Source organism: Diceros bicornis, chromosome 24 (genome assembly GCF_020826845.1).
Source record: "Diceros bicornis minor isolate mBicDic1 chromosome 24, mDicBic1.mat.cur, whole genome shotgun sequence".
In the NCBI taxonomy this organism is placed as follows: domain Eukaryota; kingdom Metazoa; phylum Chordata; class Mammalia; order Perissodactyla; family Rhinocerotidae; genus Diceros; species Diceros bicornis.
Window position 1 is genome coordinate 18,757,234 of NC_080763.1, and position 19,791 is coordinate 18,777,024.

Genomic DNA, 19,791 nt, shown 5'->3' on the forward strand with positions numbered 1-19,791 from the left:
TAATGATATTGAACATCTTTTCATGAGCTTATTGGCCATATGTATATCTTCTTTGGAGAGACGCCTAGTCAAGTCCTTTGCTTCTTTTTGAACTGGGTTTTTTTGTTTTTGTTGAGTTGTAAGAGTTCTTTACATATTCTGGATATTAATCCATTATCAGATATATGATTTGCTAATATCTTTTTCCATTCTGTGGGTTATCTTTAACTCTCTTTAAAGTGTCTTTTGATGCACAAATTTTTAATTTTGGTAAAACCCAATGTATTTATTTTTTTTCTTTCGTTGCCTGTGCATTTGGTGTCATATCCAAGAAATCATCACCAAACCCAATGTCATAAAATTTTTTTTCCCTATCTTTTCTTCTAAGAATTTTATAGTTTTAGCTCTTACATTTAGGTGTTTGATGCATTTTTAACTAATTTCTATATATGGTGTAGGGCAAGGACCCAACTTCATTCTTATGCATGTGGATATCCAGTTTTCCCAGCACCATTTGTTGAAAAGACTGTCCTTCCCCTGACTGAATGGTGTTGGCACTTTTTCAAAAATCATTTGACCATATATGAGAGGGTTTATTTCTGGGCTCTCTATTCTATTCCATTGCTCTATATATCTGTCCTTATGTCAGTACCACACTGTTTGAATATTGTAGCCTTGTAGAAAGTTTTGAAATCAAGAAGTTGTGAGTCCTCCAACTTTGTTCTTTCTTTGCAAGATTTCTCTGACTATTAGGGGGTCCTTTGAGATTTCATATGAATTTTAGGATGTGGTTTTCTATTTCTGCAAAAAGGCTGATGAGATTTTGATAGAGATTACATTGAGTCTGCAGATCACTTTGGATAGCATTGTCACCTTAACAATATAAAGTCTTCCAATCCATGAACGTGGGATATATTTCCACTTATTCATGTCTTTAATTTCTTTCAACCAAATTTTGTAGTTCTCAATCTACAAGTTATTGCCTCCTTGGTTAAATTTATTTATAAGTATTTTATTCTTTTTGATGCTATTGTAAATGGAATTGTTTACTTAATTTTCTTTTCAGGTTTTGCGCTGTTAATGTATAGACACTCAACTGATTTTGTATCCTGAAACTTTGCTGAATTTGTTATTAATACTATCAGGTTTTTTTTGTGTGTGTGGAATATTTAGTTTTCACATATAAGACCATGTAATCTGTGAATAGACACAATTTTACTTCTTCTTTTACAATTTGTATGCCTTTTATTTCTTCCTTGCTTCACTGTTCTGGCTAGAGCTTCCAATACCATGTTGAACAGAAGTGGTGAAAGGAGGCATCCTTGATTTGTTCCTGATCTTGGAAGAAAAGCTTTCATTCTTACACCATTGAGTACGATGTTAGCTGTGAATTCTTTATACATGGCCTTTATCATGTTGAGGAAGTTTCTGACTATTCCTAGCTTGCCGAGTGTTTTTAACATGGAAAGGTGTTGAATTTCCTCAAATGCTTTTTCTGTATCTGTTGAGATGATAATGTGGGTTTTCCCCTTCATTTTATTAATATGTTGTATTACATCATCGATTTTCTTATATTGAATCATCTTTGCATTCTTGGAATAAATCCTACTTTATCATGGTATATCATCCTCTCAATATGCTGCTAAGTTAAAACAATGTAGCTCTGTGATCACGCTAGCTTTCTGCATGGAGACAATTTCTGGATCACGACCACAGGGAGTGGGACCTAAGCAGAAACCTAGCAGCTTCACTGAGTTGATAAACTAGGGATCAGTGTTTGGGGAGGGTGAAGTTGCTGGAAGTTGCAGGGCAAAGTTCTGGAAAGGAGGAAGTTAGGAAAAAAGAGCTCCAGGTAGCTGCATAAGTCTTTACCAGGTACTAGGCCATGCATATGTTGAGTGAAACTCCACAAAGCCAGACAAACAAAAACTAGGAAGTTGTAAGCTGAATAATTCTTAGAGCTCACACAAGGCAGGGAGATCTTCAAGTTCTGACCAGACAAAGTGGAACTCCTCAGTGATTCACTTGGAAATTCAGTGGAGACTCACTTAGAACATATTTCATTTGTAGGGCTAAACTATCCCTAAAGTGAATACTACTTTACAACTACCCTAGAAAAGCTTACATACGGGCCTTAAAGAGGTCAAACTGACCTGCAAGTTACTTAACTGCCTGCCAAAACAAAGTTCAACAATCTAACACTAATGATGTTAATTTAAGAAAACAAAATGCAGACACTCAACGATGTAATAGTCACATCTAGAATCTAATTAAAAAAATTATTAACATGCTAAAGAAGTGAGAAAACATGACTCATAATCAAAGAAAAACTGATCAATAGAAACAGAACCAAAAATAATAGAGGATGAAACTAGCAGGCAAGGATGTTTAAAAGGCTATTATAACTATGTGGAAATAATTAAAGGAAGTCAAACAAAATGAGAAAATGGAAGATTTTTCTTTCAAGTCTTTAACCTATTTTGAGTTGATTTTTGTGTATGGTGTAAACAGTGGTCCAGTTTCATTCTTTTGCATGTGGCAGTCCAGTTTTCCCAACACCATCTATTGAAGAGACTAGCTTTTCTCCATTGTATATTCTTAGCTCCTTTGTCATAAATTAATTGACCATATATGTGTGGGTTTATTTCTGGGCTCTCTATTCTGTTCCATTGATCTATGCGTGAAAATGGAAGATTTTTTTTTTTAAATGAAACTTACAGGTTTGAAAATTATAATGTCTGAAAGGAAACATACACCAGATGTAATTAACAGCCAATTTGATACCATAAGAGAAAAGATGAGTGAACTTGAAGACATAGTAGGGAAACCACAGTAACGTGGGATAATAGCAAGTGGTTTAATATATATATATAACTGGAGTTCAAGAAGGAGAGGAAAAAGGGAAACATAAAAAATATCTGAAGAAAGAATTGGCTCAAATTTGATGGAAAAAAAAAAAAACTAGACCCAGGAAGTTCAACAAACTCCAATCAGGATAAACACAAAAGAAAAAACAGCAAAGCATATCATAATCACATTGCTCAAAACCAGGTATAAAGAGAAAATCTTAAAGGTAGTCAGAGGAAAAAAAGACACATTATGTACAAAGGAATAAAGATAAGAATGACAATAGACTTCTCCTCAGAAACTATGCAAACCATAAGTCAATGAAACGTCATCTTTAAAATGCTAAAAGAAAAATACCAGTCAGCTTAGAATTCTATATCCAGTGAATATAGCCTTCAAAAAGTAAGGCAAAATAAACACTTTTTCAGAAAACAAAAGATGGGAGAATTTGTTGCAAGCAGATCTACACTATGATAAATGTTAAAGGAAATTCTTCAGGCAAAAGAAAAATAATATTGAATGGAAACTTGGATCTATATGAATAAATAAATACAACCAATAATCATAAATACATGAGTAAATACAAGTTAAAATTAAAAGGATGGACATAGATATACTAACCAGCTGGAATGGCTCAATTAATCTCATAAAAAATAGACTTCAGAATAAGGAATATTACAAAGGATGAAAAGGGACATTTCCTAACAAAAAAGGAGTCAATTCATGAATACTAAAACACTAAATATAAATGCATCCAATAACAGAACTTGAATATCAATAAAGCAAAAATCAAAACGAGAAAAAGGCAAATCAAAAATAATTTCAACACTTGATTTCAACACTTCTCTCTCAGTAATTGATAGAACAAGTAAACAGAAAAATCAGTAAAAATATAGAACACTTGAACAGCACTAAGAACCAGCTTGATCTAATTTACCTTTATAGAACAACACACTCAACAACTATAGAATAAACATTCTTTTCTAATGCACAGGTAATGTTCACAAAGATTGACCGTAAGCTACATCATAAAGTAAATTCAATAAATTTCAAAAGATAAAATGAATTTAGAAATCAGCAAAATAATTGTATTAGTCTTCTTGGGCTGCCATAACAAAATACCACAGACTGGGTGGCTTAATCAACAGAAATTCTGTTCTGGAGGCTTGGGAGGTCCAAGATACAGGTACCAACAAGATAGATTTCATTTTGAGGCCTCTTCTCTTGACTTGTAGGTGGTCACCATCTCACTGTGTGTTCATATGACTTCTTTGTGCATGTGCAGAGAGAGAGTGACCTCTCGGTTCTCTTCCTATAAGGACACTAATTGTATAGGATTAGGGCCCCACCCTTATAACTTCATTTAACCTTAATTACTTCCGTAAAGGCCCTATCTCCAAATATAGTCACATTAGGGGTTAGGGCTTCAATATATGAATTTTGAGGGGGACACAAACATTCAGTCCATAACAATAAGATATCTAAAAAATCCCTAAATGTTTGGAAAACAACCCATGAGTTAAAGAGGAAATTATAAGGGAAAATTGAAAACATTTTAGTTGAATGACAATGAAATCACAATATATTAAAAAACGTGGGATGCAGCTAAAGCAATGTTTTGAGGGAAATTTATAGCTTTAAATGCTCACAAGAGAAAAGAAATTAAAAGGTATAATATTGGGGCTGGCCCGGTGGCATAGTGGTTAAGTCCACGTGTTCCACTTCAGCGGCCCAGGATTCACGAGTTTGGATCTCAGGCATGGACCTATGCATCACTCATCAAGCCACGCTGTGGCAGCGTCCCACATACAAAACAGAGGAAGATTGGCACAGATGTTAGCTCAGGGCCAGTCTTCCTCACCAAAAAAAAAAAAAAAAAAAAGTATAATATCAGTGATCTAAATTTCTATCTTAAGAAGCTATAAAAAGAAAAGTAAATTAAAGTAGGTAAAAGGAAGGAAATATAAAATAAGAGAAGAATCAATAAAACAGAAAAAAGTTTAACAGAGTCAAAAGACAGTTCTTGGAAAGGAATAATAAAATTGAATTGCTAGCAAGACTAATCCAGAAAAATGGAACTTACTAATATCAGGAATACAAAATGGATTATCACTGCACATCCTAATGACATTAAAAGAATAAGAGAATATTATGAATAATTATGGTATTTTAGAGAAAATGAAAAAATTCTTCCAAAAAATCACGAGTTATCAAAACTGACTCAAGAAGAAATAGAATATCTGAATATCCCCATATCTATTAAAAATATCTTGAACTGTATTAAAGATATTGAATTCATAATCAAAAAAGTTCCCACAGGGACAACTTCAGGCCTAGACTGTCTCACTGGCATATTGTAGCAAACATTTAAGGAAGAAATAATTCCAATATTGTGCAAAAAATTCCACCATACAGTTCTTCAATAATTTCATAAAATGTTTCTCAACCCATTTTATGAGGAACAAGATAATCTTGATACCAAAATATGAAAAATAAATTACAACAAAACTACAGAAAATTATTCCTCAAGAACACAGACTCAAGAAATTACTAGCTAATTGAATCCAGCAATGTGTAAAAAGGATGAATGTGGGGGTTTCTCTAAGGAATGTAAGGTTATTTTAACACTGGTTAATCAAATGAACAAATTCAGCAATTAATAAAATAAGAGAAAAATCATATGATTATCTCAGTATATGTAGAAAAAGCGGGTGGCAAAATTCAACACTGCTGAATTTTGATAAAAATTTGGATAAAAATTCTCAGTAAACTAAGAATATAAGGGAACTTTGTCAGTCTGATTAAAAGCATCTACAAACAGATAATGTCCCTAAAACTAGGTACAAGGAAAGGATGTCACTCTCTCCACTACTATTCAGCACTGTACTGGAGGTCCTAGTCAGTTTGAAAAGAAAAAGAAATAAAAGACAAAGATTAGAAAGAAATAAAATTATCTCTGTTCACAAATAACCTGATGGTCTATATAGATAATGTGAATTAATCTAAAAATAAATATACACAAACTACTAAAATCAATAACTGAATTTATCAAGGTTGCAGGATACAAGGTCAATATACAAAAATCAAGTGGAAAATGAAATTTTAAACTAATACTATTTAAATCGATGAACAGTAAGTACCTAGGAATAAATTTCCTGAACAACGGTGAAGAACTCTATACTAAAAACTACACAACATTACTGAGAGAATTTAATTAAAAACTAAATAAATGAAGATATACCATGTCATGGACTGGAAACAGTATTTTTAAGATAGCAATTCTCTCTAAATTGACGTGGAGAGTTTCAATGTAATCCCAATCAAAATCCTAGCAGATATTTTTTGCAGAAATTGGCAAGCTGAGTCTAAACTTACATGGAAATCTACATTCTTAAAGTTCTATTCTAGAACAGTCAAACATTTTGAAAAAGAACAAAATTGGAAGACTCACACTACTTTATTTCAAGGTATACTACAAAGCTACATTTATCAACACACTGTGGTATTTGTATAGAGAAAGACAGGCCACAGAGCCAAATAGAGATCTATATTGGGTCCACATATAAATGGTCAACTGCTTTTTGATATAGATAATAATGTATTCCAATGGGGAAAGGATAATGTTTTCAACAAATAGTGTTAGGAGCACTAGGTATCTCTATGAGATAGAGATAAAAATGAACTTCAATGCTTAACTCAAAATATTTGTTACTTTGAAATGGATCACCAGAACTAAACATAAAAGCTAAACTATAAAATTTCTATTAGAAAACATAGAAGAAATCTTCTTTACCTTGGGGTAGTTAAGATTTCATGACACAAATAGCACCAACCATAAAAGAAAAAAAAACTGACAAACTTCATCATAAAACTTAAAGCCTTCTACTCTTCAAAACACATACCCTACCCCTCAGAAAGGAAAGGCAAGCCAGATCAAAAGAAAATATTTGCAACACATATATATGAAAAAGGATTTATGTCCAGAATATATAAAGAACTCTTACAATGCAATAATAAGAAAACAACCCAATAAAATGGTCAAATTAGTTGAACAGACACTTCAGAATATATACGAATGGCCAATAAACACATAAAAATATGATCATCATTAGTTATCAGGGAAATGCAAATAAAAACCACAGTTCCACTCCACAACCCTTAGAATGGCTAAAATAAAAAAGAATGACAACATCAAATGTTGGCAAGAATGTGAAACAACTGGAACTGTCATAGATTGTCATACACACTTTATACAGAAGTATAAACTGGCACAAATACTTTGGAAAACAGTTTGGCAGTTCCTTTTAAAGCTAAATATACACTTATCATATAACTCAGCAAACCCACTCCTAGTTATTAGGTATTTAGCCAAGATAAATGAAAACATATGTCTACACAAAGACTTGTATATGAATACTCATAGCAGCTTTATTTATAATAGTTAAAACCTAGAAACAATCCAAATGTCCATTAACAGGTGAATGGATTATCACATTGTGGTATATTTATACAATGAAATACTACTCAGCAATAAAAAAGAAAAGCACAGGTGAGTAAAAGCAGCCTAAATACACAGTATATGACTCCATTTCTATAACATTCTAAACAGGCAAAACTAATCTACAGTGCTAGAAATAAGATCAGTGGTTGCCAGGAGCATGCAGTGAGAAGGCTGACTGTAGGTATATACACAGAGAATGTTCTGAAGTGCTAAGTCATAATCACACATGTGTGTATATTTGTCAAACTTCTTAGAACTTTACACTTAAAATGGATGCACTTTACTGAATGTCAATCATACCACAATAAAATTGATTAAAAAATGAACCTGGTAATTCTTAAGTGCAAAAATGCAAGCATTCTAAGCACCTGTAATTGACTCTTATGATTAGTCAATAATAAAAGACAGTCTAAAGTTACTTGAAGCACCAATTATTTGGTGATAATTAGGCAAAAAAAATTTGGTTGCCCTACTTCTTACACAGTACTTTTTCTAAACAAATATGATAAAATGATTTTTTTAATTCTAAGCATAGACTCAAGATTAAATGTTAATGTGAATGGGACTTGAAAGTAACAACAACAACAAAAAAAACTAAAAAATGCTGACCTAGAAGATGAAGTTTAAACTTAAAATCCCCATAACCTATCTAGCCATCTTTGGACACTCCCTAATTTGCACTATAGAGTAACAACAAAATTTAATAATTGCCTTCACAAAAGAAGAAATATAGATGTCAAATAAGCATATGAAAAGATGCTCCACATTATATGTCATCAGGGAAATACAAATTAAAAGAACAATGAGATACCACTACACACCTATTAGATCCAGAACACTGACAACATCAAATGCTGCTGAGGATGTGGAGCAACAGAAACTTTCATTCACTGCTGGTGGGAATGCAAAATGGTACAGCCACTTTGGAAGACAGTTTGGCATTTCCTTACAAAACTAAACACACTCTTACCATATGATCCAGCAACTGCACTCCTTGGTATTTACCCAAAGGAGCTGAACACTTATGTCCACACAAAAACCTGTGCACAGATATTTATAGCAGCTTTATTCATAATTGCCAAAACATAGAAACAACCAAGATGTCCTTCAGTAGGTGAATGAATAAATAAACTGTAGTATGTCTAGAGAATGGAATATTATTCAGCACTAAAAAGAAATGAGCTATCAAGCTATCAAAAGACATGGAGGGACCTTAAATGCATATTACTAAGTTAAGGAAACCAACCTGGAAGGGCTACATACTGTATGATTCCAAATATATGATGTTCTATAAAAGGCAAAACTATGAAGATAGTAAAATGATCAGTGATTACTAGGGTTGGGGGGTAGGGAGGGATGTATAGGAGGAGCACAGAGAATTTAGGGTAGTAAAAATACTTTGTATGATACCATAATGGTAGATACATGTCATTATACATTTGTCCATTCCCATAAAATGGGTTCACCAAGAGTGAACCATAATGTAAACTATGGACTTTGGGTGAGTACAATGTGTAGGTTCATCACTTGTAACAAATGTACCACTCTGGTGGGGGAGGTTGATAATGGGGGAAGCTATGCATATGTCAGGATGGGATGCATATGGGAAATCTTTGTACCTTCCTCTCAATTTTGCTGTGAACCTAAAACTGCTCTAAATAAATAAAGACAATTTTAAAAAATTAATAATTGCTACCTCCCTGCTTTTCACCCTTCCACATACACAGCCGCTCCATATCTCCATGCCTTTGGATGTCCTCTTCCCTTTGCCTGAAAACATACTTCACTGAAATTACTTGTTTAATTACCTCTTTACTGCAATAATTAGTTCCAATTATGAATAAAGCTACTATAAACATCCATGCACAGATACGGCTTTTGTTCGTTTTATATCTCTTGTGCCCATTTGGTACCTAGTACATATACAGACCTCGGTTGGTGTCAAGTGACTGTTAATGCCATTGGAAATAACACCCAGGTCAGGAATTCCTAACATTTCTAGTCCTGGGGAAATCTAGCAAGGTTCAAAATATCTCTGTGAGCCTCTAGCAGGCTTTTTCATAACCCGAAAAAGAAGGCACAAAAGAAAAGGAGGAAAATATAAAAGGGGAAGCCCAATGTCCTTAAAATTCCTATGACACAGGTTACCCTGCCTTTCCTGGATGACTCAACTCTTGCCCCACTAAAGCTATTCTCCACACAGCAGCAGTAATGACAGACACCATTTAAGCACTTTAAACGGATTAAATGAGTTATCTTTTGGTAAAATACTTAGAACAGAGCCTGGTAGAGTCAACACTATAAAAGTATTTGTAAAACAAAGAACAACAAGAAAAACATTTAATTCTCATAACAACTCGATGAGAGGGTTCTATTAACACTCTCAATTTATAGCTAAGGAAATTGAAGCACAGAGAAGTGAGGTAACTTGCCCAAGGTCACATAGCTAGTAACTCAGGCATTCTGGCTCTTAATCACTATGTTCTGCTGCTCACTGCAATTAGATTGAAATTCAATTTTCTTTTGTATCTGCAGTCTCTAGCACAGAAACTTGTCCTACAGTCGTCACTCAATAAATACGTATGAATTGAATGAATGAATGAATGATTCAAATAAGTGACTGAAGAGCTTAAATGACTAGGCATCTTTTTTTTTTTTCTTTGTGAGGAAGATCTGCCCTGAGCTAACATCTGCCAATTCTCCTCTTTTTGCTGAGGAAGACTGGCCCTGGGCTAACATCCATGCCCATCTGCCTCCACTTTATATGGGACGCCGCCACAGCATGGCTTGACAAGCAATGTATCGATGTGAGCCTGGGATCCGAACCGGCGAACCCCGGGCCGCCACAGCGAAGCGTGCCACACTTAACCGCTTGCGCCACAGGGCTGGCCCCTGACTAGGCATCTTTTCACCTAAAACTCTTATATTCTCTGGAGAAACTCTCTGGTCCAAAGATGAAATCTGGCACTTGTTATTTGTTACCTCTCCCAAAAGACAGTAACAAATATGCACTGACAAATAAACAAAGAGAGAAACAGGGAAAATCTTTAACCTCAAAGGAACAGGCAGACGGTGCAAGAAAAAATGTATAATGCCCATGGTCAGTCTCTCCCCATCTCGGTGCTCCACCTGATGGGGCAACAAAGAATATGGCCCACCAAAGATGTTTCAGGCAGTACCAGCCGGGTTGGACACCAGGGCCTCTTTTTATTGCCCCTAAACATCTTTCAAATATCTAGGTGGGCACCCATCTTCTCTCATTCCAGGATAAGCCCTTGAATATTCAAGCTCTAAATGCATATGACTGGTCTCTACTAGATCATGTCTCCATTTGCTCCCTTGCTTCCAAAATGTTTCAGTGTCTTCATTTTTGCCTCATATCCCAACCTGCACCCTCTCCACTGCCCTCTTTTCAACTTTCTCTTACTCTACGCTTCTTGCCCAACATATGGTAAACTGTACATTGTGGTCAGCATGAATATACCATAGTTTGTACAAGGAGAGAATGACACTATCTAATTTCTTTCCGAAACACTTTCTAAAGGCATTTAATATCTTCTTGGGTCTTTTATCTGAAATGGTCCATTGAGTCTGACTTCACAAGGAACAGAACATATCTTATGAAGGTCCACAGCTCTTTGGTTATTCTACCTCTTGAGGGTACTTAGCACATGCCTATCATAATTATCCTCCTATTGAACTGCAAAATTCTTAAAAATAGGGATCATTTCTTATTCTTTATTCTAGTATTCATGATTCCTAATCATAGTGGAGGCACATAGTAAACCCTAAATGATATTTTTAAAAATAGCTTCCCTTTGTTTCTGAGTTTCCCGAAACCAATAGTTTCTTCTGATTCTATCATCTAAGTATAGATTTTTTCCTCAATAAATAATTTTGTATTTATTCAAATACAGTCACTGGCTACTTTACTACCTAGTCACATGGCTTTGCAAAATGTTTCTATAGTTGAGCATCTATCAGCTTGCCTTTCTACTTCTCCAAATTCCTAGATATTTTACTTTACAGTTATTCTTAAGGATTATCTTGAAAAAAATCTTAAGACAGATCCTTGAAGCAATTTTCAGAGACTGGTACCATATACTCTTTTCACTCTACGTGGCTTTCCATCTATTCCATCTCCTTGTTTCTGGTATCTTAGTCAGTTTCCTATCCACTATAACACATTATGTCCAAATTCATTCCTTCTCTCTTAAATTGTATTTAGTGGAGAACCTTGTTAATGACTGTTTGAAAGCTGAAACAGATCACGTTACTGATTCTCTTAACATTCTATTATATTTTTCTGATATTCATCAGCTTGCTTAAGTCATTTCATGAACTTTTACTGACCACTTTGTGTCATGCACTAGGCAAGGCATTAGGAAAACAAGAGATGAAATACATATCCTTTGAATCAGAAGAGCTCAGAGTGAAGTAGAGGGAGGAGGAGACACAAGTAAGGAAGCAAATATAGAAATAAACACTAAGATAGGGTATGCACAGAGCCCTGTGGGAGCATAAGGAGGAAAAAAAACCTTTCTATGATGGTTCAGAGCCTCGATTTTTAAGTCACACAGACCTGGATCCAATTCTTAACTCTTCTACTTAAAGAGTTGTGTGACGTAGGAGTCAAGGTTTTCTCATTTGCAAAATGGTATAACAACCATTTCATCTGTTCCTTGTTGGGAATTGATGAAACGAAGTGCTTAGTTTGGCAATACATGACAGGTACGCAATAGATGGTGTATGATATTTATAATAAGGGGGCATCTAGCCTAGGTAAGGAAGGCTTCCTGGAGATGACTCTCGAATTGAGTCTTAACCAATGAATAGAAAGGAGAAGGAATCAAGAGGGAACCTTAGAGAAAGATTAAGTTTCCACACTAGCATCGAGAACTTTTCATAACCCAGTCGCTACCTACATCAGCAACCTCATCTCCCTTAACTCTCCTAAATGAACCCTCCCTTTATCCAGGCTTGTTTACTCACCGACCTCAGAATATGCTTTACTTATTTTCTCTTCTCTATCACTGCTTAGGTCATACCCATCCCTGTTCCTGGCATTAGCCTAAAGCCTGTCCATAAGACCAACGTAAGTCCCACCTTCTTGTAATTGATCAGTCTGGCCCTTAAATGGCTCCATTCTTTGAACTTTCCCAGCACAGGGTCAGATTAACACACTCTTCTCCACATTTCCTTTGCCCTCCCACTACATACATGCTCATCATAGTCCTTAACCATCTGCACCTTTGCAATGATTTAACTTTTTACATGTGAATGTCATGTCTCCACTGGAACATAGATTCCATGAGGGCTAGGCTTCACGCTATCAAGAGAAAACAGGGTGAGGATATAACACTTAGTCTCAGATCTATTTGGTACATGAGGGAACAGGTCAGAAAACTGTTAGCAACAGTCTCAGGGTTAAACCCAAAGCACATGACGGGTCTGCAGAGGCTTAAACGCTTGGACTTAATGGGGTTTCTTGTTTTTAGATTCTCACCTTGATATGTCCTTAGCTCTATGAACAGCAAACTGTAAAAACTTTCCACTGAGGATTGTGTTAGTCATTTAAGATGCCTCAAATCCTTCTGGGAATAAGGCATGATATAACAAAATAAAAGTCAGGAGAAAGCTTGGCAGTCAACTATTTAGACACGGCTACTACACTGGGAGGTAATATATGGAACAGCAGAATCAACAGATCTGGGTTAAATTCCTGGTTTGAAACTTACTGCCTTTAGATCTTGGGCAAATCCTTAACCTCTCTGAGAGACAATTTCCTCATCTAATAATGTGGATTAATCACTTACTACTCAGGGTTGCTGTGAAGATTAAATGAGTTAATATATATATAAAGTAACTAGTACAGCGCCAGAAAGATAATACTTCCTTAATTATTTATTATTAAAACACTGTACCAACCTATTATCCTTTGCAACTCCTTTAAAGAAAGTAAAAAAAAGAACAGAGATTCTTTTCCCTCTTTAAAGATAGTGTATCAGGAGCAACTTGCTGAAACCCACTGAGGCCTCAGTCCTGAACAAAGAATCCTAATCCTAATACCCAATGAGCAGTAGGGTTGTCTTTATGGCCAATCTCTACCTGTTAGAGTGAAAAAAAGCTAGATTAGATTCTTGTCACGCTTCTTAGAGTAACTGAATCATTCCAAAATCCAGAACTCCCAGCTTGATAAAGGAAAAAGTAGGAGGTTTAGAGACTATAATCAAGCTGGACTCCCATAGAAAGAAAAGAGATTAACAGTGTTCCATAAAGGATAAAAGGTGAACTCTTCAAACTCCTGAAGGCATTTGAGATTGTGACCACTGCCTTTGATGATTCTTCAGACCACCCACTGTTAGTCCAAAATGGCAGGAATCATAAAATAACACATGGAATGGGCCAAAGAATCATGAACTCTTGGAAGTGGAAGGCAGTCATCCTGCCTAAGCCTCTCCTTACACAGTTGAGGAAGTAGGCATAAGAGAGATGCCAAGCTTCTTTTTGCCTCCCCAGATACTCACTTTGTCATAATTTTCCCAAGATTTCATTTCTTCCCTTGCAGTAAGCAAGATCAGACAGAATAGGTTCATTTGCCTTGCAAAATGGGCCCCAAAACTGGAATTATCTAAGAGTCTTGCCCGTGACAGAACACTGGCACAAAAAAGCAAAAGTATATATACATTCTTGCAGTTACCTGATTAAACTATCAGGTCCCTGCATAAGAAGTGGGACATAGACAAAGAGTGACAACGCTGCCTACAAACAGAAATATATACGTAGAACTAGAGGCTTTTCATATTTCTTCTATAGAAAGAAAGATCTTTACGTGACTACCAAAATTATCGGAAGTTTCTAGTGATGATAACTGATTTCTTCCCTGTGTTATCTTCATGACCACACAGTGAAGAAAAGCTGAATTAGACCGTGGGATTTCTTAGGAGTTCCACATACCAAGTCACTAGCTCTGGGAGGTTATAAACAGAAACTTGAAACCTTTTCTTGTTAACTTAACCAATCAAATTTCCAATGACTGTTTTTATCCAAGTTCAATCCTAAATTTGTGGCTCTCCTCTCCTAAACTCTTAAGTTTATCAACTTAAACGAGTAAGACATGAAAATGCTTAGGAAAATTAAAGGAGTCACTCGGTGAGTAAATCCATTCATTTGGAATAAATGCACATACAATACAGAAATTAAACCACTTTTGAGTGAAATATATTAGCTAGATATAATTATTCTTCTTAATTAGTCCCTTGAAGTTTGTCCTAACTTCAACGATTCAGAAAAACGCGAACATAAGGAACTTTAAGTCTGCAAGATCAACAGGATCAGAAATTTTAGTGAATGGTGAGCTGAACATTAAGCAACAGGTTATGCAAATACCAAAAAAGGTGAAGTGATATTACACTGAACTTTAAAAATATTTAGTGACTAGAACACGCAATATCAGAGGTCTGCTCTGCTCTAGTCAGGAGATCCTAGAAACACTATGAATGCTGCAGCAAAAGGACTATGTCAAAGTACGTTAAATTCTTAAGCAAGGAGACAAGAATCAACCCTCAAACCACATCACATGAGAGCTAATATAATAACTAGGGATATTTAGGCTACAGAAGGAAGAGACAAAACGGGAACAGAACCATTAGATGCCTTTTAATACTTGCAGGGCAATCAGAAAAAGAACTACCACTGTTTTAATTGGCCCTGGGAGAAGAACAGTTACCAATGAATGAAAAAGTATAGAAAAACAGATTTTGCTTTAAAAATAATTTTCCATGTTTGCCTCAAAAGTCAAGAAATATTAAGTGAGAGTGAGAGAAGGAAAAATTTACATAAAATAGGAAAAGTGAATCTAAGAGACTTGGGCATACTGAATGAGCCTTTGACAAAAGTTTGGGAGTTCATATGGAGTGTGACACTAAACCATGCAGATTAGCAATGAATTATAGTCTCATAAATAAAATCCACTTTTAGTTTTTTATAACAAGAAAGAAGATGAAGTATAGATGATGCTGAAAGCCATATTTTATGAAGAATAATCCATGAGTGGTGGTCAAGCTATTGCAAAATTCCAGATGAGAAAAGATGGACTGTTCCAGATAGTGGTGATAGGAATAGAAAGGAGTGGAAGGTTTATAGAGCCATTTCAGAAATAGAGCTCATGGTACTTGATGACTTATTGGAGACTCTCAGAATAACACTATTTAGCAGGAATTATCAGATTAATCTAGCCATTCATCTATTAACAGTAACAACAGCAGCAGCAAACACATACATAGTACTTACCATGTCAGGCAATGTTCTAAATGGTTTACATAGATTCACTCATTTCATTCTCATAATTCTATGAAATATATTCTATTATTATGCACAATTTTAAGGATGAGAAACTAAGGCTAACATCAGTAAAGACAGTCAGCCAATAAATATTAAAGAACTAGTAAGAGATTAGGTACCAGACTTGGACCTACATAATCCCAAAGCTAAAGCTCTTAATCGACACACTAGACAGCTGTAAAGGAAAGGCAACAAAATCCAAAGCAGGCAGCGTGCAGTAATGTTATGAGCCCGGTCCAGAGGAAAGCGCCAGTGGGCAAGAGGACCGAGGAGTAAGTGAGGATTTGGCGGTATCAGAATCACAGGATGCGCTTGCTTAAAAAAGAAAAAAACCCAAACAAAAGAAAAAACCACCTGCATTGAATCCAAATTCCTAGAGATAGGACCTAGGAATTAACTTTTTTAAAGAAAAACAAAAAACCCTGGGTAATTGTGAGGCAGACCCGGATTTGGGAACTGCTCTAACAGATCTCTAAGGTTTCTTTCTGCTTTAACGTTCTAGCTGACACTCTAAATGAATTTCCCGGAAACGAAAGGAAGGAGGGAAGGATACTAGCAGCAAGAAAACGCCTATACATTTACAGTTCACACCGTTTATGCCCCCCCTTTTTACTAAACAGTCTCTCATAGGAACAAGGATAGAGCAGGCAATGGAAGGAGGGGTGCGGTGTCCATCGCATGCTAGCTAAAAAGCAGGCTTTTTTCCAGGATTTTCTAGTATCAGTAGCAGAAAGAAACCCTTCCTGACTATAAACACATGTGGTAATCGACTGCAAAACGAGGTGGATTCCTCAGCTGATCCGTCTCTGGCTAACGATGGATGCCAATATATTCTCCTACGTGCTCACAAGCGTTGCAGGAAACCTCTAGGTTGGGGCCTGCCTGCTCTGACTCTAAAAGAATCCGGCTCAGCACCAGAAGCGTCTGCTCTCCAATTACACCCTCAAGTACCCTACTCCCAGAGGTGACCTGTTCCTCACATACCTGAGGGTCCTCGGGTAAGATTGATCTCTTCCTCAGTGACCAAATAATCCACCCTTCCGTTCATGTTTTCCTGCTTGTCTGCTTCCCACGGTCAACTAGGGGTCCCACAGGTAAAGACGAACCAGCCTCCGCGCGGCGCCCAACGCACACCACTTTCGGTTTCAGCAGCCCCCGGACCGGAAGAGGAAGCCGGGAGCGCTGGCAGCGCCAGGAATGCTGGGAGTTGTGGTTCTGACCGCAGACGTGCTGCGTTATCTCAGCCGGCCCTCGAAACAACCTGTGAGGTGAGCTAGCAGGAAATTAGTGTTCTAATTTACTATTGGGGGTGGGGGGTGAGGGGATAGTAAAAGTAAGAGTCATAAATGAATTGATATTGTCGAGGAAAAATTAAAAATAAAATCTCCTGCCGTCTCAGAAAATCTCCACAAATGTAGGAAAAAAAAAATGGGAGAGAATTCTATTATTCAGTAAGCATTAAACCAGAGTGGGCTGGGCGTCCGATAATGCGATTGCCAAGAGACAGAAATGTCAGTTTTTTATATAGCCAAGCAGATACCATCCGTTACATACAGGTTCTCATGTAAGAGGACTTAACACCGTTTGCTTTGGTAGGTCACCCTTGGGGTGGTCATCTGTGTTAGCTAATTGCCTTATCCTGAGGGGAAATAAAACCTCTATCTCTAGAACAAGCAGGTACTTAGCTTGGAGCAACGCGCCTAGGCTAACTCCTGTGGTGACAGGGAGATGGGGCACTAACTTCCTTGATATTTACATTTCAAACAGTTGGCTCCCAGGACCTGACTTTCTTGGGTTGTACCTGACAAGAAGCTTGTTTAGCTTTAAAAAGATAGATAGATGGATGGATAGATAGATAGATAGGTGTGGGACAGAGGAAGGATTTATAATTACAAGTTTACACAAAATCCTCTAAGAAAAGGGAGAGGGGTAAATGTCTCTTCTTTTTGCTAACAGGGAAAATTCAATCTTTTTTTTTAAATCCTTACAGTAAGACTAGTAGATGAACTAGCTATTGACTTCAGCCCAGCCTTCCTGACTTTTGAGGTAGAATTCCAAAACAGGGTTTGAAGGAACTTTCAGGGATCAAAAGCCTTAAGGGCCAGGAAGGTGACCTAAAGGTGAGAAATAATCTGGAGTTAGACGACAGGGATTGATGGGGACCTGGAGGATTGAAAAGTGCAGATCCAATTAAGGAATTCAAATTCAGGTTAAATAATCACACCAGAAGCTACTGTGTTTACCAAACAAGACAAGAAAGAGGCTGACTCAGCAGGAAGTCCTCTTATTTGCTAATCCTGAAAGAAGTTAACATGGAATAGTGGAAAGAACACAGGAGATGATGTCAGAAGACCTGATCTCAAGCTTCAGTTCCATCTTCTTCCAGTTGTCTGGCTTTGAGCAGGTAACCTAACATCTCCTAACTGTGTTCCCCATCTGAAGAAGGGCATGATAATAGACATGTAACCTGTAAAAGATTGTTGAAAGGATTAAGTGAGAAAAAATTTTAAATATTACTTCTCAACTCTAAACTCAGATGCATGCCACCCTTGCTTCTAGCCCTCCTCAACATATGTTGATTGAATGACAGAATAAAATGATCATAATAAAAAACAGTATGATAAGTGAAAAAAGTAAGGTATAAGTAAGTGACACTGGAATACCAAGAGAGAAGAGACCAAATGGAACTGGGAAAAGAAAATCAAGATTGTCATCAATGAAGAAGTTTGGAAGAAAAGTCCCAGCAAAGTTTCTTGTAGACTGCTGAGGGGGAAATCTCTACTCTGGGAAGCTGCGCTTTTCATCTGAGCATACAACTTCAAGAGAAACACGTGGGGCGGTGAAAGGAAAAGGATCATGAAATAAGTTCAGGAAATGCTGGTAATAAGTGGAATGACAGCTTAGGCGTATAAGTTGCCTTTATACATTAATGTTAGTACAGACGGTTCCTAACTTATGATGATGGTTCGACTTATGATTTTTCGACTTTACTATGGTGCAAAACTGATATGCATTCAGTAGAAAACATACTTCGAATTTTGAATTTTGATCTTTTCCCAGGCTGGCAGTATGCGGTACGATATTCTCATGATGCTGGGCAGCGGCAGTGAGCCGCAGCTCCCAATCAGCGCCATGATCATGAGGGTAAACAACCGATACACTTACAACCATCCTGTACCCACACAACCATTCTGTTTTTCACTTTCAGTACAATATTCAATAAATTGCTTGAGATATTCAACACTTTATTATAAAGTAGGCTTTGTGTTAGATGATTTTGCTCAACTGTAGGCTCTTTAAGTGTTCTGAGCACGTTTAAGGTAGGCTAGGCTAAACTATGGTGTTCGATAGGTTAGGTGTATTAAATGCATTTTCAACTTAACAATATCTTCAACTTAGAATGAGTTTATCAGGATGTAACCTCATCGTAAGTCGAGGAAGATCTGTATAGTTCTTAAGACTGAGGAAACTTTAATATGTAGGAAGGCAGAAAACAGAGGAAATAGGGGTTTCCACTCAGAGAAAACAATTGAGAAAAATTATGGAATCAGGATAGTGTTGGGAGTATTTAGGGAATAGAGAATGGAACATAGAGTCTATGAGTGAAAAAGCAGAATGGGTTAGTAGGTGATAACACTGAAAAAATAAGCTAGAAACAGATAGTGAAGGAATACTACACTGGAGTGTAGAGATGCACACTTAATTCTATATGCGGTAGGCTAAGATGGAAGTTTATTTTTCTTGCATTAAAGAACTCTGGAAATAGTTCAAGGCTCATATCAAGGCTCCTCAGTCACCAGGGCCCAGGTTCCTTCCAGCTTTCTGTCTCCTCTCCAGCCTTCATCCCTGGAATGCAGCCTTTGCTTCATGGTCCCAGATGGTTAAGATAGGTTTTGGAACTTCAACCATCATATCCACATTCCAAGAAAGTAGTGAAGAAAAGGTTCACCCCATACCTTTACAGAGACCTCTTAGAAGTTTCGTACACTTCTTATATCTCATTGGCGAGAAACCGGGTCACATGGTTATACTTAACTCTAAGGGAGGCCTAGGGTATGTTATATTTTAGTGGGATGGAAATGTGACAACTAAAAAATCAGGGTTACTATTGTAAGCTAAAA

General features: G+C 36.6%; 1 protein-coding gene across 2 annotated transcripts in view; it reads right to left on the reverse strand.

The window, feature by feature from the left end:
- The window catches only part of SYNJ2BP (synaptojanin 2 binding protein), a 36,672-nt gene extending 19,859 nt beyond the window's left edge, over window positions 1-16,813 (reverse strand). For both annotated transcript variants that reach the window (XM_058567229.1, XM_058567228.1), the window contains exon 1: window positions 16,655-16,813. In XM_058567229.1, the coding sequence (XP_058423212.1) occupies window positions 16,655-16,718 (64 nt within the window). In that variant the 5' untranslated portion in view covers window positions 16,719-16,813. The remainder of the gene's footprint in view (window positions 1-16,654) is intronic.
- Window positions 16,814-19,791: the final 2,978 nt, after the last annotated feature.